The sequence below is a fragment of the Cebus imitator genome, unplaced genomic scaffold (assembly GCF_001604975.1).
Source record: "Cebus imitator isolate Cc_AM_T3 unplaced genomic scaffold, Cebus_imitator-1.0 Scaffold166, whole genome shotgun sequence".
NCBI lineage: Eukaryota > Metazoa > Chordata > Mammalia > Primates > Cebidae > Cebus > Cebus imitator.
The window spans coordinates 3718298-3738771 of record NW_016107481.1 but is presented as its reverse complement, the minus strand read 5'-3'; the positions used below and the strand labels follow the sequence as shown (position 1 = coordinate 3738771).

The 20474-nt window shown below is 34.4% G+C and overlaps 1 protein-coding gene across 12 annotated transcripts in view; it reads right to left on the bottom strand.

Moving 5' to 3' along the window:
- FNBP1L (formin binding protein 1 like) overlaps window positions 1-20474 on the bottom strand; it is a 94614-nt gene that overhangs the window by 17500 nt on the left and 56640 nt on the right. For 3 of the 12 annotated variants that reach the window (XM_037744156.1, XM_037744157.1, XM_037744158.1), the window contains exons 3-11: window positions 16334-16387; window positions 15388-15533; window positions 14988-15079; window positions 13899-13961; window positions 8064-8168; window positions 6992-7120; window positions 5114-5260; window positions 3246-3449; window positions 1688-1846 (exon numbers count right to left, since the gene is read on the bottom strand). In XM_037744156.1, the coding sequence (XP_037600084.1) occupies window positions 1688-1846; window positions 3246-3449; window positions 5114-5260; window positions 6992-7120; window positions 8064-8168; window positions 13899-13961; window positions 14988-15079; window positions 15388-15533; window positions 16334-16387 (1099 nt within the window). Of the gene's footprint in view, window positions 1-1687; window positions 1847-3245; window positions 3450-5113; window positions 5261-6991; window positions 7121-8063; window positions 8169-13898; window positions 13962-14987; window positions 15136-15387; window positions 15534-16333; window positions 16388-20474 lie in introns of all 12 variants that reach the window. The other 9 variants (XM_037744159.1, XM_037744160.1, XM_037744161.1 and 6 more) reach the window with 4 other exon arrangements.

The window sequence follows — 20474 nt, the reverse complement described above, 5'->3', positions numbered from 1 at the left end:
TATGACTATGACTATATATAAAATATGACTATTTTAACTGGGCCTGGCAGACTTATTATGTAGGATACACAAACGATTACAAAAACATGACTACAACATAGTTATTTCTCATGATTTATATAACAACCTAATATTTAGTGTAGTCTAAACTGCCAGAGGAGTGGTGGTTCATGTCTGTAATCCCACAACTTTGGAAGGCTGAAGTGGGAGGATTCCTTGAGCCCAGGAGTTTGAGACCAGTCTGGGCAACGTAGCAAGATCAACATCTCTAAAAAATTAAAAATAAAAATAAGTAAATAAATAAACTGCTATAGGGAAGCAACAGGGGAATTGGTTCTAGCCTTGTAACTCAGACAATAGAAATCCCAAATACGATTTCTCAAAAGTCTTTCAAACATGTGTTCAGAGCTTTTAGAAGTGATTATAGGCATCCTGTAGTTATAATACATGGGGACTTTTCAAAATGTCATCAATTACCTACCATCCACATATAGAATTAGGTAAGACAGATGCAAAGTAGTTCATGTCATTGGAGGAAAAAACAAGTCCAAAAAAAAAAAAAAATCACAACATCCTGGAACATTTCTGCTGCATTAGTAACATCAGTTAAGTCTGTTATAATGTTTTAAGGCAGCACAGATGTAATCTTGTCCCTAAACTAATATATCTTCTTCTACAGGAGGCCAAAATGTAATTTGAAGACAGGAAGACAAATAGACAGAAGGGAAGGAGGGGAAAAAAGAGAGGAGAAAAGAAGGGGGGGGAGGGAAGAAGGAAGAATGAAATAACCTAACTTTAGATTATTATTGTTAGGCTTCTTATGACACTGATAGACTGATATCTCCACTATGGGTTAGCAAACCTACGTTTTTCAAATGTCCAATCAAATGCTCAAACAAATCTTATAAATGAATCTAAATTATAGGCTATTAATATTAAAAGCACACCCTTTAAAATCAAACAAAAACAAGAAAAATTAGCCTAACATAAGACAGTAACACTAATGTGCACACCCTTAAAATCAAACATAAACAAGAAAAATTAGCCTCACTAACATAATAGAGTAACACTAATGTATTTATTACTAGTTTAACAGTTGTTGCTAAGCAACAGTTTAGTAAACATTACTCAGTGATACCTAGTATTTTTGTAGGCTTTACAGTTTACAATATCCTTCTAATATATTATCTCAATTTGATCTGCAACAATCTTGATATCTAAAACACCTATCTTTAATATTTTTTAATTATTGAAAGTATGCAGGGCAATTAAAATTGAGCTTGACATTTTATTGTCAACAAAATAATACTTTATAAAATTGGCAGGTAAAGTCAGCATTGGTGACAAATTATTACAAGAGTTAACTCCAGTGACAAATTACTGAAAGTCTTAAAAATGTAAATACATTACAAGACAATGGTGAACATATGATTTCACATAAACAAAAAAATAGCTCAAATATGATTGTACCCAGCACCCTCTTTATAATACCATTCTTTTATGGTTGAGCATTTCAAATGTTATAAAGAGGAGTTGTTTTTAACTTGAGGGCAGCTATTCTTAATTCTGTGGTGTTTTTAAACTATGTATTTATAGGAGAGAGCCTTATAATGAGGGTGGAGAGTATTAAAAGCCACACTACACACACAATAGGCCATCATGCATTTTAACCCATTATTAAACTTACCCCTCTTTTGAGGCTTCTGAAAGAAGGAATTCTGGGCTTCCCTGTTTTTATTTCATTCATACAATAATGCACGGGCTCAATGGAGAATGTGAGAAACTGGGACCCATTAGGAGTACTGGATGTGAATAAACTAGTAGGGGTTAAGGGTGGGGACTGTGGCTAATATGGAAATAAAGAAAGGAATCAATAAGCCAAATGTGCATAGTTTTTTCCTAAATGAAAATTCTATTTTTGGCAACATACTTTTCACAAAATATACCTCAAATAAAGTTTACTAGAAAAATACTATGAGAAAGTAAACATAGTTTTGCCCAAAACTATCATTTTAAAAATTTACTTTCTAAAATGTACCATTTCACTTGATTACTTTTTATAAGCGGACAGATTAAAAATATAGAGTACACAAATTACACTGTCAAAGAAAGCAATATGACCTAGATTTTTAAATTCTCTTCTAAGTTCTAGAATATTAGCACTACCATGGTACTTAAGAGAAAAGCTGGCAGCTACAGCTAAAGCTATCTAAACAGGTAATGTGACACATACAATATTAAAACTATAACTGATTATTATCAAAAATAGGCAAAAAAACTTTCATTACATTCATGGCTTTCCTCTCAGATCTCAGACTCTTTCGATTTCATCCTTATTTCATCTTTTCCATTTAATTACAGTATTCCTTGTACATCTAAGCTCTTCTAGCTGCCTCGATCTGACTAAAACAGGTCTCACTTCCCAAATTCTTGACTGAACAATATTGTTAAAAGCATAAAGCATGAGTTAGTTATAATTGTGCTTTTAAAGATGTAAGTATGAGTTAAATTTTATCTACACTCATATGACATGATCAAAAAAATGAATTAAAATAATCAAATATAAACATAGCACATCAGATTAAAAGTATTTCTCTATTCTCTCTGCTAATAAGACACTACTGCAACCACTTAATTGATAAGAAAGACACAGCACCCATCTATTTCATTTGCTCACATGCTGATCTAGATCTATCTAAAATAAACAGCACATCAGAAGGTAGGTTCTAACAAGAAGTTAAGAGATTCTCTTAGCAAACTCGATATTGTTTTAAACTTCAATTAACCAGGACTGAACCCTTCCCATTAAAAACATATATGGATGATGAAAATAATTTTAGTAGTATGATCTGTAAAACCAATCTGACATTTATTATGGCTGTGGTCAATCATTCATTCCACTGAGAATTGCAATTTTAGTGGTATTTTAGTTAGATCATGTTTCCTTAGAAATTCTGATGGGAAGTATACACAAATGAAACTTCAAAAGCATATAATTTAACTAGATATAACAACTTTGTTAATACTCTTACCCAATATGCAGTAGTCAAATGTTAAATCCATAAATAACTTTTACTATTAAGGTATAAAACTATGTTTCCTAATATAAGAGAAAGGTTAACTGAATCATTCAAATTGAAAATATTTATTCTCCATTAATGGTAAACCATTTTCCATTCGATACCCATATTCTTTTAATTGGTACACTTAAATTGATTAGCATATAGGAATTTTATGACTTTTACCTTTGGCTTCTTTCCAAAGAGCCACAATTTGCCCTTGGCCTTTCCTACTGTGGTTTTGGCATCCATCTTCCCACTCTCCTGTTTGGATGCACTGATAGTCCCATCAGAAATGGTTCTATATATATGTTGACTGTAATCTTCAAACGGAAAGTCTCCTGGAGGTTCAAAACCAGATTTGAAGGAGTCTACCACCATTTGAGAGTCCTACACAACAGAAACGTAAGTTTTAGAACTATTTTACTGACTCATAATTCTACATTAGCTTTCAAAATTTTATTCACTACAAGAAAATGACAAACATCCATTTAAATAAATAATTCCACAGTAATCATTAAAGTAAATAATTTATTCCTATGAATGTTTAACAAACTCAAAATATTTTAAACCCAAAAGAAAAATATACTTGCAAATTACCACTTAATTAATTTATAATATTCATAAAATGTTTTTACACCTGAAATTTATCTGAAGACTAGTTGGCTGATAAGAAAGACCTAACTGACAAAAAGAATACAGAAAGAGGTTATTATTAAGTAGAAATTTTGAGAAGTTTCAAAGGAAAAAGGCTTTTTTGCTTTAAAAGATAGATGTCTACAAAGAAGCTAATCTTTCGAGTGAGGAAAGAACATCTAATTGTAAGAGAGAGTAAAAGATGAGTAGGAAAGGCTTTCTAACTCATCCAACATGGGAAAAGATGAATTAAATATATACTGTGGAATGTTAACAGGGCAACAGGGAAAGATCTCATAAACACTACTGAGGGCAAAAAATGTTTGAAAACATAAAGTTTAATACCATGTACTTAAAACTTTTAAACTCACGTATTGTTTTTAGATATGCACACCTATCTGAATGCTTTATTGACATCTTAAACTCATTATTTTCAAAGAGAATATCTCTACAAGCTCCTCCCCACCCCTTACAACCTCTCCTCTTTTGTTGCCTATTTCTTTTAATAGAACATTTTGCCCTTCATTTAGTCAAAAGTCATCCTTAAGTCATAGCTTACTTTTGTCAATAATGCTACCCTCAGCAATCCTTTGCTAAAGCATAAGAAGAGAGAAGAGGGCTCTAATGATATTGTAGAACGTTGTAACCAGCCATGCTGAAATATATATGCACTTTGGAATTCCCAATCAAAGAAGCAAAAATCCTCTTTCCTAAATTTAAGAACAATTCTATTAGTTGTTACAGAAAGGATCCTCACTAATATAATATCTACGTGATAGGTTCATGAAGACTAAAATATGTGGCACACGTGTGATACCCTCCAAACACCAGTTCTCTTCTCTTGCTACGGCCTTTTCCTCAGCTTCTGCCAACCATGCTTTTTGATCACTCAATCAACATTTACTGAGATAAAAGACCACTAGTCCTTAATCAAGATACAATGTGACTACCTATATTTCCCCAAGGGGAGGAAGGCTATGCTATTTCATCTGCACAAAATGCCCTCCTTCTTCCTCCTCATGGGTCATCACTCCATATGCCACCCACATTTCTTGATATAGCTCAAGTGCCAAACGCAACTCTGATCATGTCCTTCTCTAAATTTTCACTAAACTCATAGTATAACACAATTTGTAACACATAGTTCTTAGGTTAGACTCTTTGATAAGAACTGAAAACTTAGTGAGAGAAGAACAGAGTTAAGAAATCTTTTTTTTTTAAAGAACGAATTAGAACTTTTGCATTTAGAATGAACCTTAGAACTCAAAGGAATCTATTGCAATACGTTCTTCTACAGAATATAATTTAGAACCACCTACACATCAGATTACTTTATCCCTTTCCCAACTCATTTCACTAACTTAAACTGCACACCTAAACCAAACAGACGTATTCAAAGATAATTATGTAGCACTTACTCTTCTTTCATCAACTGATTTTGCTGCAAGAATCATTCCTTCCAAACATTTTGAAATGATAGGAATAACTTTGCGTTCTGAATCAGCAAATCCTCTGTAACACTCACTGAGTTTAATAGTCCTTCGTTCGTCCATTTCTTGTAGTTGCTAATAATCAAGAATTAAAAAAAGAAAAAGAAAACAACTCTTCAGTCATTCTAAAGGAGATCAATTAGTGACTCTCCACCAAAAAAATAAAGATTTCTACCCTCATAGTTATACCGTTGTTAATACCTTTTAACAAGTGCTATTGACTTATAATACTTAAAACCTGAGGCGTGCTAAACAGCAAAAGAAAGAAAAAAAAATTAGTAAGGCTCTTAGTATTGTTTTCCTAAAACCAGATGACACTGGTATTCTAGTCTCCTAAAAGGATCCCTTACTGGCTATCAGCTCCCTGCCCCATACCATTCCCGCCTTTTACTCTTCAATCAGAGTAGTTCGTTTATGCTTCTAGGAAACATTTCATTTGAAGAAAAAATTCTAGTTTTTGCTTTTTCTTTTTTAAGCAATTGGCCCATAACAGAGACAAGTCTAAGACTTCTAACCTCAAGTTAATTCAGGGTACTTTGGTAAGACCTGGCTGGACCAACAGTCTACACTCATTGTTTATCAACAGGTAACCAGACTCACCACAGTGTACAGCTCAGAGCTGGGGACAATAAGGAAAAACAGAAGTCACAAGCTCAAAGGGGCACATATAGAATCCTCACAATTCAAAATTCACTGGCACATGCCACTAGGAAATATGTTGGAACACATAAAGGCGAACAACTTAAAGGCATTTTTTTTGACATATCCTATTTGCCAGCACTGACCTTTCTGTTTTGTAGGAAGCAGTTACACTGTCTGTGTCCCCAAACTCCCACAGCCTGGGACTTTGAGACCTGCATTTTCACAAAAGAATTGCTCCCATAGAAAGGTCCAAATGCAAGGATCAGGCCCAAAACACGAAAGGTAGTTTATCTCCAAGTTGTGGTCTCCCCAGAATATGAAGACTTAACTACTAAGCCTAGAAAAGTACCACAGTGAAGACTTGCAGGCTTGGTCCTCTGGATTCAATGACCAGAATTTGATACCCACTCCAGTTCACCAACTCTCACTGTGCTTCCTTTGTATTTCCAAATTGCTTATAAAGAAGAAAAAGCATACCCGAGCTGATACTCTTCCCACATAAGCTCTGCTCTTTGAGATAATACCTCATCAACACTGTTTTACTAAATCCCTTTTCTGTAATTTCTCTTCTTACTAGAAAAGGCAATAACATAATTTAACCCTCATGAAAATTCTGAGGTCTTTTTTTACCTGACGCTGTTTGGCAACTGCTATCATCAAGTGATGACAGACAGGATTTATAAGCAAGCTCAACATGTGAATTACATTTATCATCTAACAGAGCCAACATGATAAGCAGGCAAAAATCACACTAGCAAATACATTTTGTAAGATTTATTTCTGCCATATGGACTGATGCCAATGACTCTGATTTCGTATAAAAAAGCTACATCTCAATTCTAAGTGAACAGATTACGAATTCAATTAATTCTCCTTTGTCATGTCAAAATACTTAATGACACAGTATTTAAATGTATCTTACTGTCATTGTTTTAGTAAACTGTTTATAACACTAATAGTAACTGTGTAAGAAAATGTGTGACTTAAAAATTAGAAAAAACTTATTTTCAAATCTGTTATTATAAAGGAATCTCTCATCCCTCATCTTGATGAGTAGTGAATCTAGAAAGATTCTGATGTCTAAGATTTACAAGTTAAGTTTTTATATTTAAAGCCCAGCTCTTCCAACTCTGAAACGAGATTAACTCCATATCTAAGATTTACCTTGTAAATCTGAGGAATCACTACATAAAAATGTTTGTGTTGTTCTCCATTAAAGTTTTGTAACTGTGCTGCATATTCATTTTTATTTTCATCAGCCATATGCGTACGTAGATTCAACTGCTGTTTGGCCTAGGGGCAAATTGGTCAAAATTATTACCAAGAATAACAACAAAATCACAGCAATTCACTTTTCTGAAAATTATACTAAAACTAGGTTTTATCACTGGAGAAGCCAACATGTGACATCAAAAGAATAATGAAGTGGCGTGACTTTCTCAAACTATTAATATCATTTAAAATTTAAGAAGACACTTGCAGATCTTATGATCAGAGTGGTCTCCTTATTACAATATTCTTCCCTCCCTCATTACAGTTGTATTCTCTGATAGCAACAAGTCATTCTAATATAGTCTCTCCTTATCAAATCCAGATAAAAAACTACATAAACAAATGAAAACATTATAGCTTGAAACAGTGTGCTTTTAATCAGAAGAGAAAAACAGGTAGCTTTAGGAATATTTCATATTGTTAAAAAAGTCAACAGTAAAACATGTCTTTATGATCCACCTATATCTAACTAAAATATGAAACTAAAATCATAGTGAAACTAAATAATTTTTTAATAATACAGCATTCAATAGTGTTTCCACCTCTGTGTAAAACCACAAATACTTTAAAGAATGCTTACTTAGAATATAGTTCTGTTCCTCTTGATCTCTTGTACAAAGTCAAATTTTAATAGTTATTTTCTAACTAACTAGTTACTACCTCATCAACACATCTTAGGCTTTCTAACCTATTTTGGAATAGGACAAAAGCTCAATCCCAGTAGCAACTGCATCTTTTCTCTAAATTTGAATGCAGCTAAGATACTGTAATAAATTAACACATACTACTTTCTCAGACCAATATGTACAATTTAAAGTAGGCAAATATTTGTATATTTTCAGACTTAGATACAGTGTATCTCTCGAGTAAATTCTAATGCTGTACTGATGCAAATGTTGTTAACTACCTTCCTTATGCAAGTAACAGTATTTTGACATCAAAGTTGGTTTGGAGTATTTCTTACCTTTTCAACATCTGCCTTGGTTGCGTTAGTATCATTATCCAATCTTTCATAACTCTGTTGTGCCTTTTCTGCCTCTCTACATTCTCTTTCAAACTTCTTTTTACTCTGTTAAAAAAAAATTAAAATATCACACTGAGAAAATAAAATTAGGCTAACTTCATTTAAGAAATAACTTTAGATAGCATTAGAAGAAATACCTAACATAGATGGCAGGTTGATGGGTACCATGGCACATGTATATCTAAGTAACAAAGAACGTGTATATATGCACATTCTGCACATGTATCCCAGGACGTAAAGTATAATAAAAATCAAAGAAGAAAGAAATAACTTTAAAATGTGCCATTGTGTATTATGTGGAAATGAACTGCACACTAAGTAAAATTTGTCCTTTCTAAATTGGAAAATAAATTTTACTATTACAACCAATCCACATTCCTTAAATATCAGACATTACAGACTACGAAGAAAAAAACAGGCATGACTGAGTTAATATTTACGATGCATCTCACTCAAAAAATGTGTTTTATAATTTTTATTATAAAACATGTAAGACCTCATCTTCAGGAGGAGTTTTTTGGTTTGGTTGGTGTTTTTTGTTCAGGTGTTTTTTTTTGTTTTTTTTAACCGTTTTCATTTTTTTTTTTTTTTTTTTGACTGGAGTCTCGCTCTTGTTCAGGCTGTATTACAGTGGCGAAGGCTTGGCTCTGACTCCCGAGTTCAAGCGATTCTCCTGCCTCAGTCTCCCAAGGTTCCAAGGTGTTAGTCATTTTTTTTTTTTTTTTTTTTCTTTTTTTTTTTTTTTTTTTTTTGTTAGACCCAATGTTGCTTGGGATGTGGAGTGTCCCTCCAAAGTAGTTTTATATTGTTTCTTCCAGGTGTCCCACAAAGACCATCAAACCAGGCCCCAGATCTTTTTAAATTTTATTTAATTCAAATTATTATGACTTTGTAAAAGCTATTCACAACTGAGCCATGTAAAATATATGTCATATTATATTTCCTTTCCTACATATTTTTTTAAATCCTGGAGTTAATATATGTCTTTATTTTTTCAATTTGCTTAGTTTCCAATGCACTCATCTCTAATTCAACCCCAGTTTTTCCCAGTTCTTTAAATCTCTCTGCAGTTACTTCTAACACACTAGAAATTTTCTAGTGATTTTCTTGGTAAATCTCTCCCAAAGGCTTCTAAACTTGCTGAAATTTGAAGTCATTACCAACTAGGCCTAATGCATAGTTGTTAAGTTAGGATTTCCCTCCCCCAGCAACCTGTGGATTCATTTCACCTCTATCTTTGTTTGGATCTCCTATTTCCTAGTTTTATGCTTTCTCCTTGTTGATTCACTTCCTCATTTTGCTAGACACATTCAGTGGCAGCCTCCTAAAAGGTTTGCAGGAGAGAACTGAATCTCCATGGCTAAAAAAGCCTTTACCATCATTTTTAATCAACAAAATTTGGCTGGATATAGAACTCGAAGGTGGAAATCATTTTCCTTCAAAGGCATTGCTCTATTATTCTTCTGGCTTCCTGTGTGACTATCCTGTCTAATTCCATTCTGATTCCTGAGACACTGTATAAAGCATGTTTGTTTGCTTGGGAAAACTCCATGGAGGCTGGTAGAATCTTCTCTCTCTCCAAAGTGTTCTGAAATTTCAAGAGATGTGGACCCACTGTGCTAAGCACCTGGGAAACCCTTTCCATCTGGAAATTTATGTCTTTCAGTTATAGGAAAACTTTGAGTTATTTTTGTCCTTTTCTATGTTTTCTCTTTTCTATTATATTTATTATTTTGGAAATGAACCTACTGGATAAGTCTTCTAATTTTTCTTATATTTTCTTCCATATTTTCAATGTCTGTCATTTTGCTCTACTGAGATATTTACTGAACTTTATCTTTCATTTTTTTCTAGTGGGTTTTTTTTCCTGCTATCATAAAGTTCTTTTTTGTTCTTTATATGTTTCTTTTCAAATAATATCTTATTATTATTTCATGGATGTAAGCTTTTCTGTGTTCCCTTTGAGAATATTAACTAATAGCTATAGGTATTTTCCTTGTTTTTGCATTTTAATTTTCATTTCCTTTCATAGTCACATTGCCTTCTTTCCTATTAGTTCTGGTCTCTGATGTGTATATTAGATGTCTTCTTTAACTATCTGGGGATCCCTGGATATCTGCTTTTATTTAAAAAGCCGTTTAAAAGCTCCACAGAGAGGGCTTTACAGATTATTATATTTTCCTCTAGGGTGGCATGGCCAGGTAGTTTGTTTCCTTGGAAAAACCTGTCATCAGTTTTTTAAAGCTTTTCCTCCCTAACTGATTAGATTACCCAGAAAGACTCTTCCAATTTCTTGCCCGGAAAATATATACCTTGCAACCTATACTCTGAGAATTCCTCAGAAGAAGCAAGCAGGGATCTCAACATTTTGTATTTACCTAACCTCTTTTATAGAACCAGTTACAATGCTAATTTCTTACCGTGGAGATTACAAAGCCATAAAAATAGCACAAATTTGGATCCCGAGCATCATGACCACAAGATCAAAGAGTTTAAATTTCTCATAGGATACGTTCTTCTCCTTTGACCTTCAGACAGAGGTAAGTTTCTCTGATGGATGTGTTGGCCAGTAGGCACAATTCTTATAGTCCACCTTTCACTAAAAGATTTAGTCCTCTGGGGGTTGAAATTTTTTACAAGGGTCTCAGTTCTAACTCTCCATAGTATACAAAGCTTAACTCTGATCTCTATCCCTCTGCAGGTATTAAAACCCGAGCCCTTACCTTAGCAAGTACCAGGTCCAAGAAATCATTATACCTCAAACACCTCTGTCCCCATTTTTCCAAATGCCACTGTATCAGCTCAGACACCTATTGCTCTAGATTTGTTTACCTATGGTTCCCTAGCAGTTAGCAATTTCCCTTTCTTTCAAGTAACTGAGTTTAAAATACAATTTAAAAATACAATAGCTGTTATCTCAAACCATTTGTAGCCAAAAGGTTTCTTAGTTCAGTTTGTAATATAGTTACAACCAGACAGGGCTGTAACTTTTATCAAATAAATGTACTCCAAGATTTTTTACAAATTTATTTAAATGTAGGCTTTATTTTCTACAGGTATTTTAATTAGTATGAGACATCAAATAAGATACTTGTAATTTACTCAAAGCCCCTAAAATATTTAAATACTCATAACATACATAAAGTCACTTTGCTATGAAAATTAAGTTTTCACATTTCATTCTCTGAAGCTGAGTTCAGAGCTGTGTTTTCAAATCAAGTAACTATAGGCTACTAATTCTGGTGCAAACTGAGGCTACTTATGTACAAAAGTATTTTTATATGTGTTGTCCTATTTGTGGAAAAACACCTACCTAGTAATTTCTTGCAACAGCAAAAGAACTACTAGTACAATAATGTTAAAAATGCTTCTTCCCTGAAAGCTAATATAACATTATACAGTATAGAAATATTCTCCAGAAAAGATTCTCTTTCCCTTAATCCTTGGTGTGGCAGAAAAAGAACAGCCACTTCTACTCCCCTACTCTTGCTTAGCAGAGCCTGTTCACCCAGTACAGGGGAAGAAGGCAGCTAATACTTGCTATCCCAGACTCCCCACAGCCAGGGCAGAGGTAAGTAATCTAATCCTGTCAAAGGCACCCAGAGGAAATTTGCTGGGGACTTTCTGGGAAAGTTTTTCTTCCCTGATAAAAAGAGATAGTTGGAAGTGAAATGCTCCCTTTTTCCCACCTCTGGATGAAGCTGAAAGAGGATATGGTGTTTGGCTGTTTAAGCCTACTGTTGACCTTAAAGAGATATGGCTGAGGAAAAGAGCACATGGTCAAGACGGCAAAGTAGACAGATGAAAAGGGGATGGAGCCTAGTGACATCCTTGAGCCACTGATAAACTCTGGATCTGCTCCATTTCGGAGCTCTGCTCTTATAAATTTGTATGCTCTGTTACTAGGAGCCTCCCAACTGATGGACCTGGCATATCTGATGCTTCTATCTTCTTAATCTCTGACCATTCCTTCAAAACCTCCTTTATAGGCTCTTCTGTCCGGATCTTAAATGCCAGTACTGCCTACTTGATTTATCCCAGGGTTAATAACTGTCTTTTAAAATTTTTGCTCAATTTTTAATGTCTGTGTCACTAATTCAACCTGATTCTACCAGTTCTTTACTTCACCTCTCCATTATTTCAAACATGTTAGGAATTCCAGAATTTCATTTTCTTAACTAAACAGGAAGACATGGAATAGGAAATAGGATCCTACAGTTGTTTCTACATATTAAACAGAAATTGTATTTGTTAGTTTCCTTCACTAGACCACAGGTGCTACAAAAGCAAGAACCATGTCATACTTACTTTTGTACCTCCAGGATACATGTCAAGAATACTTTTCAATAAACACAAGTAGAACTGAACTCCTTTTTTTACAGTATTGTTAATGCCTTAAAGAAATCTCTCCTACAATTTTGATGCTTCTCTCTTACTTATGACCTCTAAAACTTCTGCTTAACAACTGTCAACTGTTCTAAAGGCAAGTTGGTGCATATTAAGGATAATTTGTGCCAACACTAATTTTTAAAGGAACAATGACTCAGGAGTGTAGGAGTATGTTATTTTGTGCAAATGAAAACACATACACATTCATTAGGTAGCAGATACTAAGGATGATAGTTACGGCAATTTAAAACTTAATCAACATAAATAGTTCCTAAAGTCTTACTGAAACCAATTAGAAAGAAAATGAAAAGGAAAACGGATTATTAATATACCTAAGAACTCTCAATCAGCACTGGTGATTAGAATATTACATCAATGTTAGTTCCGTAGCAGAAATTTAATCAAAGTTTTGAATATGTGTTTTTAAAAGGGAAAGAAAACAGGCTAAAAACAATGGAATTATATGCATGAGATTTTAATCTCAAAGTCCTTTTTCTAACAAGCACAGACTAAACTGATTAATTTAACATGGAAAAAAATCCCTTTAACATAATTATGCAGTGTCCACCAGAAAAATACGCTAGTAAAAATGAAACTGTTCAATAACCTGAGAGTTGAAAAAGAACATCTTATACTACAGAACATCATTTAATAGAACTTTTTTCTTTTTTTACACTAACCTCATGACAGATTATAGAGCATTTTATGTAAAGGCAACTGCAGTGTTCCATGTGAACATCTTGTTTTTCATATTATTATATACTAGACCATTTACGAAAAACCACATGAGGAAGTGCCTTGGGGATACTTTTAAGTAAATAATTATTATGCCTTTATAATTTTGCACTACAAAGTACTTTATGTCCTACAATGGGATGGTTTCTGATTAGCAGGCCAATATTAGAAGCATTTACAAAATTATACAATGACTGAATTGGAAGAAACACTTCATATCATCTCGTTCACTCTCTTCATTTTTCACATGCTAAAAATGAAGTCAAGAGAAATCAAGTGCTAAGTTAAAGGTAGAAATAGGTCTTGATTTTTCTCAAATGGTCTTCTAAGATATATCACCTTTTCCCTCTTACTTCTATCCTCTATTAATACTTTATAGTAACTAAAGAAAAGAATCTCAAATGTTCACAATGATTGAAGATTACAGAGTTCATAAATATAAAGTTATAAAGGACAACAAGAAAAATGACAAAATGATCTCACATCCTCCATTTCCACTTTATTAACTATTATACAACAATACCAATGTCAAATTATGAACAATACATTGCGAAATATTAAACTCTATTAGATATGAAGCATAAAAGAATTTAGGTTAAGCTAACCTAATCTACAAGATTTTATATTAACCATGAAAACAACATAACTCACATTATCCATCTGTTTCCAGCACATGTCAAGATATTGTTGAGCTTTTCGTCCTTCTTGGAGATGCTGAAGATTATAATCACCACCAAGAAAACAAAACAAACAAAATTAATTACATTTAAACACTAAAGTCTAAAGTCCCCAATGGCTTTTTACTTTATTTTTTCAAGGTACTAATTATATAGCTTTACCAAGACTTAGGAACAAAGTAAAGCAAAACTTCCTAAAAATGCATTTTACAGGATATTGTCTTAATACTTTAAATATAACCTTGAAAACAGATATAATTTCCAGAAAAATAATGATTATCTTGAGTAGTGGATGGCAGGTATTTTCTATAAAAGGTCAGGTAAATATTTTAGGCTTTTTTTTTTTTTTTTTGAGACGGAGTTTCGCTCTTGTTACCCAGGCTCAACCTCCGCCTCCTGGGTTCAGGCAATTCTCCTGCCTCAGCCTCCTGAGTAGTTGAGATTACAGGCATGCACCACCATGCCCAGCTAATTTTTTGTAGTTTTAGTAGAGACGGGGTTTCACCATGTTGACCAGGATGGTCTCAATCGCTTGACCTCGTGATCCACCCGCCTCGGCCTCCCAAAGTGCTGGGATTATAGGCGTGAGCCACTGCGCCCGGCTATTTTAGGCTTTTCAAGCCTCACTGTCTCTGACACACTCAACTCTGCTGATGTAATGCAAAAGCAGTCACAGGCAATATAAAATTCAATGAGTGTTGGTCCGTTCCAATAAAATTTTATGGTATGGACACTAAATATTAAACTTCATATAACTGTCAATGCCATGAAATATTATTATTTTTCAACCATCTAAAAATATAAAAAACATTCTTAGCCTGTGGCAACTAGCAAACAAGACCAAGCAGTAGGTTGGGTTTGGCCTATAGGCTGTAGTTTGCCAAACTTAAATCCCAAAGGATCATAAATTAGCAAGAGTATTTTGTGATAATTTTTAGCTAGAAGAACTGTAGTAAAATAGAAAACCACTTTATGCTGAATATGCATTTAAAAAAAAAAACGAAGTATTTCTGTGCAACTATTTCATATACTATTGCAATTGGATAAAAATTTTAAGAATTACCATTTTTCTTTCAGTTTTCAGATCATGAGCATATCTCATTAATTCACCATACACTCTGTGCGCCATTTCTTCTGCTACAACTTCTCGCTGTCCTGCATAGTCATTTAACTCATTAAGGATATTAAAAAAGGCTATACACGAGGTAAACCTGGTAAAAACATTTCAAAATGGTGAGACTTACTTTTATTCCATTACAAAAATGTTGGTGAGGTATGGACTGAGTCTAACATTTCACAAATTTTAACATATTCAACCTAAATCTCAGCTACTAGTTCTAAATTAACTTCATACAGAAAAAATCCTGCATTAAGCTCAAGTCATACATGTTTGTATATCTTCAAGTAGTCTTTCATTTATTAGTAAAGGGATATTTGGGGTCAAAAAATAATAAGAATACTACCTGCAAGCTCTTTTGGCATACTGGAATCTCTTAAGTTGCCAACTGACTGGCCTGAGCTTGGGAATGAACTTGGTTGGATTCCTAGGCTTGGCAGCTGAACCTGTTGCAGAGATGATGTGCTTGCCAAACGCATCTCGATGGCTGATCTACAGAACAATTTTGCCATCAGCTCTGGACACAGCTGCCTGTATGCCTGCCCACATCCTGAATGGAAGTGAACTGCCATTATAGTTGACACCAAAGGGGGTAGAAGGGTCAAAAATAAGGGTAAAAACGTGTGTGGAGGGAAGGAGAGAAACAAAGAGAATCACTGTATTAATGTATATATCTACTTTGAACATACTGCGGAACACTCTCTTACAGCTGCAGATTAACAGCTCAGATAGGACTCCATTAACACTAAACCTGAGAATCTTATTAACTGACAATTATATACATAGTTGTTTAAGTCTAGTCTCTTCTTGTTTCTGCACCTAAACAGTCATCCACATATTCCTCTTTAAGACTACCAAAAAACTTCTAAGTGATTTCTAACCTTATTTCTAATCCAAAAACTCTCAGTGCTTTTCAATATCCCTTTATACCAATCAGTTAAATTGTTTTACTACCTATAAGAGTAAAAGCAAGACTCTAAGAAGCCAACAACTACACAACAAAGTGTGAAAAATATCCTTTACTTCTGCAGAATAAATCATTCAAGTGGAGTTCTAGTCTATGTTTTAATTGAAAACCTGTATTTGACTATTCTAGAAAACTGCTGGATCAATCCCACTGAAGTATTTATCCTCATAAAAGATAAACAGTAGTTGCCTCTTTCATAAACATTAATTTTTAAATTAAACTTTAGAAAATCTTTATAAAAAGCTAAGAATATATTTATCTTACTAAATAATAAATGTATTTTTTAATGTTTTAATATGCAATAATAAACAGGTATGTAATTTACCGTGGCTCTTCATCTTTGGATGAACGTTTGGGGCAGTACTTCTTAACCAGATTTCTATAGGAAGAAGATTTTTAAAAATTTATTAAAAAAATTCAACTGTTGTTACAACTGAAATAGTCTAAGTTTTCAATTTCATTCAATCATTAATTTTATGATATAAAATAATTAAGACAGCAAATATGATCATCTACTCTATTAAAATCATAAAATGCAATCATTACTTACAATTTGTTCTTAACATACTGACACATGGAGAAAGAAAGGTTATTTCTGTATTTTCGTATGAACATAATCAGAACAATTTGGTTGATGTTGCTATCAAATAAGAAAAGAGTTAAGAGGCACAATAGAAGAAACAAAGTACAGTTGGCCCTCTGTATCCGAGGGTTCCACAACCACAGGTCAAAAATATTCAAATAATAACAATACAACTAAAAAAGGAATACAAATTAAAAAACAAGTAGAGCCTAACATTTACATAGCATTTATACTGTATTAGGGGTTCTAAGTAATCTAGAGATTATTTCAAGTATGAGGAGGATGTGGGTAGGTAATAGGCAAATGTTATGCCTTTCATATAAGGGACTGAGCATCTTTGGATTTTGATATTTATGGGTCTGGGAACCAATCTTCCTCAGGAACAGTTACACTCAGTACACAAAACTGAGTCAGGGCAAAAAGAAACATTTCAAAGCAGTATCACTTCCTTTGTTTCACAAATTGGGGACTTTAATACTAACAAGGTAAAATGTAAGTGATGCTGACTCACTTAAGGGGTAAAAGAACAGTTTGTCACCATCCTCCATAACTCTACTTTTATATTAAAATAATTATGGGACTCCTTACCCTTCTCTTTTCTAGGCAAATGAATTACATTATGACTTGTAACTGTTTTTTGCCTTCATCCATGTCTGTTCCTGACATTCTTTATTTTTTAATTTTATTTTTTTGTCAGTGATGCAGGCATGTTCCTAGCATTCTTACAGTAGAATGCTACCTTATTTCACCTTTTAAAAATCAGAAAGAGACTTGCATATGGCCTTTGGAGACAGACTGGACTACTTATGTTTGAACCCTGGTTTGTTTATTGGGATAAGAGTCTTGCTCTGTCCCCAGGCTGAACTGCAGTGTCGCAATCTCAGCTCACTGCAACCTCCGCCTCCCAGGTTCAGGTGATTCTCTTGCCTCAGCCTCCTGAATAGCTGGAATTACAGGCGCATGCCACCATACCCGGCTGATTTTTGTATTTTTAGTAGAGACAGGGTTTCACCATGTTGGCCAGGCTGGTCTTGAACTCCTGACCTCAGGTAATCCACTCGCCTCAGCCTCCCAAAGTGCTGGGAATACAGGCATGAGCCACCACACCCAACCTGAATCCTGGCTATTTTATGTAGTACTTATGTGACCTTGAATAATTTCTCCTAATTTCTCTGTCCCCTTATTTCCTATAAATGGTAGAAACACTACCTATCCCATACAGTTAGGAGAATTAAATGATATAAAGGGCTTCATACCCTAACTCTCAAAGTGTGGTACCTGGGTCCAGCAAGGATCCATATACTCTTTGGTAACAATCTACAATGAGATAAGTGTAAAAGTTGGGAATAATTTTCTCTCTTTCCAATCTAATAATTAAAAATTAGGGCCTATATTTTGTCTCTTTTATGTCATTTTTCTAGTATTTAATTTTTATTTTATTTTACAAAAGCATCAGTACACAATGAATTGGAAACTAAAAGAAACTGGTTCATCATCACAATTTGAGATGCACTGCTTTAAACTATAAGCAGTTTTAAAATAAGTGGCTCTACTATCTTTCAACACTGTAAGAGAATCACTGTCTTAATTATTTTCAGATTAGTATCAATTCATTCCACTTGAATCAATTTATTCACTCTACAAATTGTCTATTATGTGCTAAGCACCATGCAAACTACCAGGAGCATCATCACATAAAGAGGACCCATGAGCAAGAGACTTATACTCTCTAGGAAACAAGTATATACCAATAATTATAACATACAGCTTGGTAAGTGCTACGATAAAGATATACAAAGAAAAGGAAAACCTTATACCCAGTGAGGGGTGGTTAAAGAACAGGCAAGACACTGAGAAAAGAGTTCAGATCAACAAGTATTGAGTTCCTACCAACAAGAAACCCACAGTTATTGCTGGTTGTAAAGTTAGGTACAAGATGAAAACATTAGCATTTCACCCACACTAGGGTGCAACAGTGCAATCATAGCTCACTATAGCCTCAAACTCCTAGGCTTAAGTGATCCTCCTTCCTCAGCCTACCAAGTAGCTGAGACTACACAGGCACACACCATCATTCCTAATAATATTTATACATATTTTTTGTAGAGACAGGGTTTCACTGCATTGCCCAGGCTGGTCTCGAACTCCTGGCCTCAAGTGATCTGCCTGCCTTGGTCTACCAAAGTACTGGGATTACAGGTGTGAGTCATCCTTCTTGGCCTTCAAAGATTTGCTGATATTTAATACGTCACTACACTAATACATGTATGTAATTTACAAACAATTGTGCAGTTACATGCTCAAACTTTTTTTTAGAAGTGAGCAATAAAAAGTTCAGAGATCTCTGGTCTAGAGAAATTAAATATATAGACATTCTTATAATATGGTAAGAACAACAGAGGGCTCTGTAAAGAGGGTTCTCCAGGGGTAGAAAACTAAAATTTCTGATTTGCTGACTGAGCCTAAAGAGATGAACAGGAAGGGTAACTGGAAACCCCTGGGGGGATTCTGCTCATTTGAGAAGACTTAATGAGCAAGACAAACAAGGGTGGGGAGAAACAGCATTTAAGAACTGTAAGTGGGTTCAATGCTGCTGTGCCATCAAATATGAGCTACAGAATTGCAAGTAATAAGGCTGAAAAGTAAGTGGGGAATGAAGGAGAGACCTTTCTAAAGTCACAGGAAGGAACTCTGAATAAATACTCTTGGCCAGTGGTTATTAATCCTGGTTACACGAACACTATCAAAACTCACTGTTGTGAATGAATTAATTTACTAATTTACCCAAATATCAGCAAAGCTACTATATGCTATAAATTAATTATTTCAAGTACTAGACTGACAGAAAGGGATGAGTCATGGCTACCAAACTAGTAATTGGGCAAGACCTACAGTCCTTTCTACAAAAGAACTCAAAAAGCAAGAAGGGGGAAACATGACGAACAGAAGAATTCACTACAATAGGCAAATTCAGAGACAGAATAATAGATCATGGTTGCCAGCACATGCGGGAGAAGGAAATGGGTACGGAATTTTCTTTTTGAGATGATAAAAATATTCTAAAATTCAATCGTGGTTATGGTTGCCAACTCTGTAAATATTCTAAAAACCACTCAAGTGTACACTTTTAACTAGTGAATCTAATGGCATATGAATTACTCCTCAATAAAGCTACTACAGGAGGAGGGGTGGCAGTTGGACAGGCAGTCCATCTGCCACAGGTATCTCTATTCAACAAATCTAAAATAGAATTTATCTACTTTTTAATCTTCTTTTATGTAACTCTTTTCTTATATTAGTGGCACTCCCATCCACCTAGAATCTAGACATTTACAGCCAAAAATTTGACAATCATCCTACACTTTCTCAAGTTTCTCCCACCTTAACATGTTCAATCCCTACAGATTCTATTTCCTAATTAACTTTTTTAAAAACAATTTTTATACTAAAAAGGAAAAAAAACATGAAGAGAAGCCCTGACTTGTGCCTACTTTATAAAATTGTTTTGAATACAGATGTAGGAGGACAGGCTGCCGGAATCTACTGCAATATCTTGAAATCATAAACAGAAAGACCAATTGATTTACGAAAATACCGATCATCACTGAGCTCTAGAATGCTGCTTCCAAACTTCTTGTTATATAAAATGACTATTACGAGCCGGGCGCGGTGGCTCAAGCCTGTAATCCCAGCACTTTGGGAGGCCGAGGCGGGTGGATCACAAGGTCAAGAGATCGAGACCATCCTGGTCAACATGGTAAAACCCCGTCTCTACTAAAACTACAAAAAATTAGCTGGGCATGGTGGCACGTGCCTGTAATCCCAGCTACATAGGAGGCTGAGGCAGGAGAATTGCCTGAACCCAGGAGGCGGAGGTTGCGGT